This window comes from Loxodonta africana, chromosome 2 (assembly GCF_030014295.1).
Source record: "Loxodonta africana isolate mLoxAfr1 chromosome 2, mLoxAfr1.hap2, whole genome shotgun sequence".
NCBI lineage: Eukaryota > Metazoa > Chordata > Mammalia > Proboscidea > Elephantidae > Loxodonta > Loxodonta africana.
Genome location: NC_087343.1, coordinates 147,760,460 through 147,765,943, shown reverse-complemented (window position 1 = coordinate 147,765,943; position 5,484 = coordinate 147,760,460). Strand labels below are relative to the sequence as shown.

General features: G+C 54.9%; 1 protein-coding gene across 1 annotated transcript; it reads left to right on the top strand.

Annotated features, from left to right (window-relative positions):
• Positions 1-1,325: 1,325 nt before the first annotated feature.
• NEUROG1 (neurogenin 1) lies at positions 1,326-2,078 on the top strand. The gene has a single exon (XM_003404505.1). It carries the CDS (start codon positions 1,326-1,328, stop codon positions 2,076-2,078), a length of 753 nt encoding a protein of 250 aa, XP_003404553.1.
• Positions 2,079-5,484: the final 3,406 nt, after the last annotated feature.

Genomic DNA, 5,484 nt, shown 5'->3' with positions numbered 1-5,484 from the left:
TGCCTATCTCTGTGGTCCCGCTCTCTCCAGTGCGCACGCTTGTACGCAGTTCGGTGGGCCGCGGAGGCCGCAAAAGCCGCTCCAAGAGGCACAGAGAAACGACCGAGTTGAGGGTTCTCCGAGGCCAGGGTCTCGGGGCTCCTTGAGAGGCGGGGATTCGCGTGTTTCGGTTATTTTGTCGTCCCGCAGCTCTTCAGGGGGAGAGGGCGGTCAATACCTAACCCAACCTGGGGAATTATCCGACCCTTTATTTTCTCACACCATCCCCCCAGGTGAAAGTCAGCAAATTCATTCCGCAGTTTCTTCACCATCCCCGACGGAGCAGAGACGGCCATCCTCGCCTATGCTCTGTGACCCGCAGCACGGCTCCTCTTCCGTCTATTTGGATATGGGTTTTCCCGGGCTCCGATACCGTTGCATTTCCAAACCATTTATCCGGCGCTCCGTTACAAAAGCGCTGCGGAAGTGCTCCAAGAACATCATTTCCTATCATATTCAACAGGGCAGACTTTCGTCCCGCTTTAAACGTGGGGAAACTGAGGCTCAGAGAGGTTAAAGAGCTTGCCCAAAGTCAAGGGTCCACCTAGTAGCTGGAGAAGGGATGCGAACCCAGGCTCCTGGGCAGCTCGAGGTTGCCGCAGCTCTGCGCAGCTCACACTCGCCTGCCGGTGCCCCGCCTCCCATCCCCACCCCAGCAAGGGGCGCCCGATCCGCCCCCGGAGGAGCGTGCCTCGGCCGCTAATCACCCGCCGCTCCCTCCTCGGTTTCACTGCTTGGAGACGCCCGGGCAGGCTTAGCCCGGAGACGACTCCCGGGGCCCCGCGGCGCCGCCGATTGGCCGGTGGTAATTACGGGCACGCTCCGGGAGGGGGGAGGGGCGAGGGCGGCCCCCCCGCCAGCATAAATTATGCAAATACCCAGGAGCCGCACGGGGCTGACCTGCCGCCCAGTTCCATTCAAGGGGGCTGCCGCGGGGGCAGAGGTGGCAAGGGAGGGGGGGCCCATTGTTGCGCCGGGTACTTAAGGGGTCCTGAGGCCGGTCGTGTGCCACACTCGGTGCTCACACGAGCTGATCTGATCGCCGGCAAGATCACTCGGGAGACCGGCTGGGCGCGTGGCCCCTGCAGGCGAGGCGAGGAAGCGAGGCCAAGTTCCCGGTGCGCCCCTGAGCCCTTTCAGGCTCTCGCGCCCGCAGCAGGCACACAGTAACCCGGGGCCGTTCGGAACGTAAGTGCTCCCTGGCGGCTCTGCCTTTAGCCTGGGCTTCTGCCCTCTAAGCACCCTCCTATCCGTCCGTGCCTGCGTCGGTCCTGCACAGCGCAACGATGCCCGCCTCTCTGGAGACCTGCCTCTCCGACCTCGACTGCTCCAGCAGCAGCAGCAGCAGCACCAGCGGCAGCAGCAGCAGCGACCTGTCCGGCTTCCTCACCGACGAGGAGGACTGTGCCAGGCTCCAGCCGCCTGGCTCTGCCTCGGGGCCACCTGCGCCACCCCGCAGAGGCCCGCCCGGGATACCCGGGGCGCCCGATGCTCCAGGGGCGCAAGACGAGCAGGAGCGGCGGCGGCGCCGGGGCCGGGCGCGCGTGCGCTCCGAGGCGCTGCTGCACTCGCTGCGCAGGAGCCGGCGCGTCAAGGCCAACGATCGCGAGCGCAACCGCATGCACAACTTGAACGCTGCGCTGGACGCTCTGCGCAGCGTGCTGCCCTCCTTCCCCGATGACACCAAGCTCACCAAGATCGAGACGCTGCGCTTCGCCTACAACTACATCTGGGCCCTGGCGGAGACACTGCGCCTGGCTGACCAGGGGCTACCCGGAGGCGGTGCCCGGGAACGCCTCCTGCCGCCGCAGTGCGTCCCCTGCCTGCCAGGGCCCCCGAGTCCCGCCAGCGACGCCGAGTCCTGGGGCTCGGGCGCCGCCGCCTCCCCCTGCGCCGCCGCCACTTCGCCACTCTCCGATCCCAGCAGCCCCGCCGCTTCCGAAGACTTCGCCTATGGCCCCAGCGATCCCCTTTTCCCCTTTCCCGGCCTGTCCAAAGACTTGCTCCACACGACGCCTTGTTTCATGCCCTACCACTAGGCCTTTTGTAGACACTTACTTTCCCCTTCCTTGTCAACAGTTAGTAGATGGGACCCCAGCTGCGGCCTCGGGACCCCCCACTCCAGGCGGAGGGAGGAGGCGGGAGCTTTAAAGGAGTGGAGGATACCTGAGCCGCTGGTTAGGTCGCTGCACCCTCGCCGCCGCTGCCCCTTGGTCTGTTTCTCCAGCCCTCAGCCCTGGGCCCCTCCTGCCCGCCCCTAGACGGCCTTTCCTTTTGCACTTTCTGAACTCCACAAAACCTCCTTTGTGGCTGGCTCAGAGCTGACCCCAGCCACCACTTCGGTGTGATTTAGAAAAGGGACAGATCAGCCCCTGAAGACGAGGTGAAAAGTCAATTTTACAATTTGTAGAACTCTAATGAAGAAAAACGAGCATGAAAATTCGGTTTGAGCCGGCTGACAATACAATGAAAAGGCTTAAAAAGGAGAGACAAGGAGTGGGCTTCATGCATTATGGATTCCGGGCCCCGCCACCGCAGGCTTACTCTAGGAAGAGCCCAAGACTGTTGCATAGCTATTCAGGCCCAGGGCTGGGGAGTACTTTAATTTATTCAAGATGCTTCATTCATATGAAAATGTATTTTTGTACATAAAGAGTTTATTCTATTATTATGAGCTATCAAAGTTTACATTTTTGTACTGCAGATACTTCATGTAAATAAAAACTAAGAGAAAAAAACTGACCAAGTTTCTTGACTACTGTCAGTGTCTCCCTGGGGCTTTTCTTCTCCCCCACCCCCTTCAACCAGTAAAGTGAAACACTATCCCCAACCCACCAAACCGTCCAGTCCTGCTTCAAAAACAATAAAATAAATAAATAAAGTGCACCTGATTTCCACCAAGAAACGAATAAAGGCAGACCAGGGCATTTGGGGTCCATCATTTCCTTTCACCTTGTAAACACAAGGGAGATCTTTCAGGCTCCCCATAAGCCAATTAAGACTTTTTAGTGGGGAATTAGCCCCAGATTTTACACAGCTACCTGTAGAGGTAGGGGCGGTGGGAGAGTCTTTCTTTTAAGGAACTCCACATCAGCTGGCTCTGTGTTTCAAAGAAAGAGGATTAAAAAGATCAATACAGTGTGACCACTGGCTAGGAAGTCCCAGTGACAGGTGGGCACAAGCTGGCCGAGCAGAAGGGTCCACTCTTATAACACTCTATTTAGGGGAGGGGAAATTGATTTGTAAACAATGCCTCCAAATTGTGGTCCATTGAGCCTGGGTTCACCCTGGTTGTGAGGCTTAGGGATAGATTACACTGGCCTGGTGTCCCTGGGTGGGGTATGCAGCTGCCTAAAATTGTGAGCTAGGGTGCCTGCATTCCCACCCCACCCCACCCCCCCACACACACTTACACCCACTGGGGCCCACAGTATTGGGGGGCACATGCTGAGAACCCCAGTGCCTGGCTTGCTCAGCTAATCCTCAGGGGGCAACCGCCAACGCTTTCATTTGCTGCCAGAGAAATCAGCCGTCCAAACTCAGCGGAGATTTTCCTGGCTGCAGTGCGTTTATCTGTTGTCCGACAATTAGCTAACGAAACTGGCCAGTAGCGGCCTTTGTTTTAAGTTTCAGAACGTGAATGGTTACAGAGCAACAGTTCCTCAAACCCTGTCACTGCCTGCTCACAGGGTACTCGGCATCATGACCAATTTTTTTTTTTTCACTGAGCTGCCCCTTTCATGCATGTAACCATTTAGCGGAGCAGGGGGATGGGGAGTAGGAATAGGTTCAGGAAAATAGTATTCTGTAATGTTAGAGAAATTATATCCATTTAGGAGGTGAATAGGAGCAGAGGACCAGAAGCAAGGCCACTGATTACCATGCTCCCTTTGTGGAAGTGTTTTCCTCCTCACGCACATTAGACTGGTGAATTGATGCGCATCTCCATACGCTGGGTCCCCAGCAGGCAACGTTAAGTGCAGCCTTAGGCAAGGAGCCCTTCAGACAAAAAGGATCCTTCGTGGAAGGTTCCAGAAAGATGCCTTCCCTTACTGCCCCCAGAGCAGAAACAAAAAGTCCTCAAGCTTCGAGGGCTCAATGGAATCGCTACTGCTAAAAGTTCCCAGAAAAAAAAGTTGTACTCTAGAATAAACCCACCCTGTCTCAACCTCCCTCCCTTCCCCCCAACCACCAACTTCCCCCCCCCATTGTGTGTCACAGAATTAATTTGCTCTCCTAGGTTTGAGTTTTCCAATAGCAAAAGACACAAATGGCCTGCATCACATTTTCTGCTCTCCCGCGCATAGCAGGCTTGGGAGTGACTCCCTCCAGCTTTCTGAGGGGTTTAGGCTGGGTCTGCAAGAAGGGCAGGTCCCCTACGGGGCCTCTGTTCAGGCATGATGTAGGTGCACGTGTCTGGGGCAAAGAAAGAGAACAGCCAATTGTGTTTATCATTGTCCCAAACCCTTGGGAAAACCACCGGCAAACAAATACCCCGAACACCCCGGGGCATCCTGGAGCTCTGGCTGGAGCAGGAGCTTTGTCTCATACAGCTGCATACAGACGGCTTTGAAAACAGGGGGAAACTTCAATACCACCAAGACTGAAGAATAGCAAACTGTATTCCCAACTTTGCAGCCATAATAGGCTCACAACTCTAGGTTCAGGGCCCAGAGCACCTTTCCATAAAGAAAGGCCTTTAACAACATCGGTTGCTGGGGGCGTCTCCACCCCTGCCAGTTAATACCATTCTTCCAAAGAAGCAAGCATATGTGCACCTTGAAGCTCTCAAATGGAAGGAGGAAAGAGGGAAGGTGATTTAAAATGCTTATCCCCAGCTCAGAGGTTGCTTGCTCCCTGCAGCAAACTCTCATTCATCCACTGGGATCCGTGAAGGCAGTGTCTCGGTTACTAGAACATTCTAGTCATCTAGAGCTAAGAACTTCCCCTCAGGCAGCCATGTTTCATTATCATCAACATAGTTTTCCTCTAAGGAATCAGGAGGCACTTAAGAAGATAATTTATTCTTTACCGTGACCTCTTTATTTGTTTTTGTCCTGGCTTAACATCTATAGTTTTTATAAACTTCTTCCAAGCCTTTGAGAAACCAGGGAAGGAAATCACAGGATGGAGTAGGAAAAGGAAGCATTTCATTTTCTCATATGTCTACTTTTTATCGAGTCTCTGCTATGTGCCAAGCACCATTCTAGCCATTGAGGTGACAGAGACAAAGTCCCTGCCCACAAGGAGCTTAAATTCTGGTGGGGAACACACAAAATAAATCGGTGACATATGATGGTAAGTGATGAGGAGAAAAATAAGGCAGGATACCAGGACCAGCTGCCGTCGAGCTGACTCTAACTCATGGCGACCCCGTGTGTTACTCTGGCAGAACTGTGCTCCATATGGTTTCCAATGCCTTGGTTTTTTGGAAGTAGGTCACCA

Excerpts from the sequence above, each read along its gene's own strand:
- NEUROG1 (XM_003404505.1), top strand. The coding sequence starts at position 1,326 with ATGCCCGCCTCTCTGGAGACCTGCCTCTCCGACCTCGACTGCTCCAGC.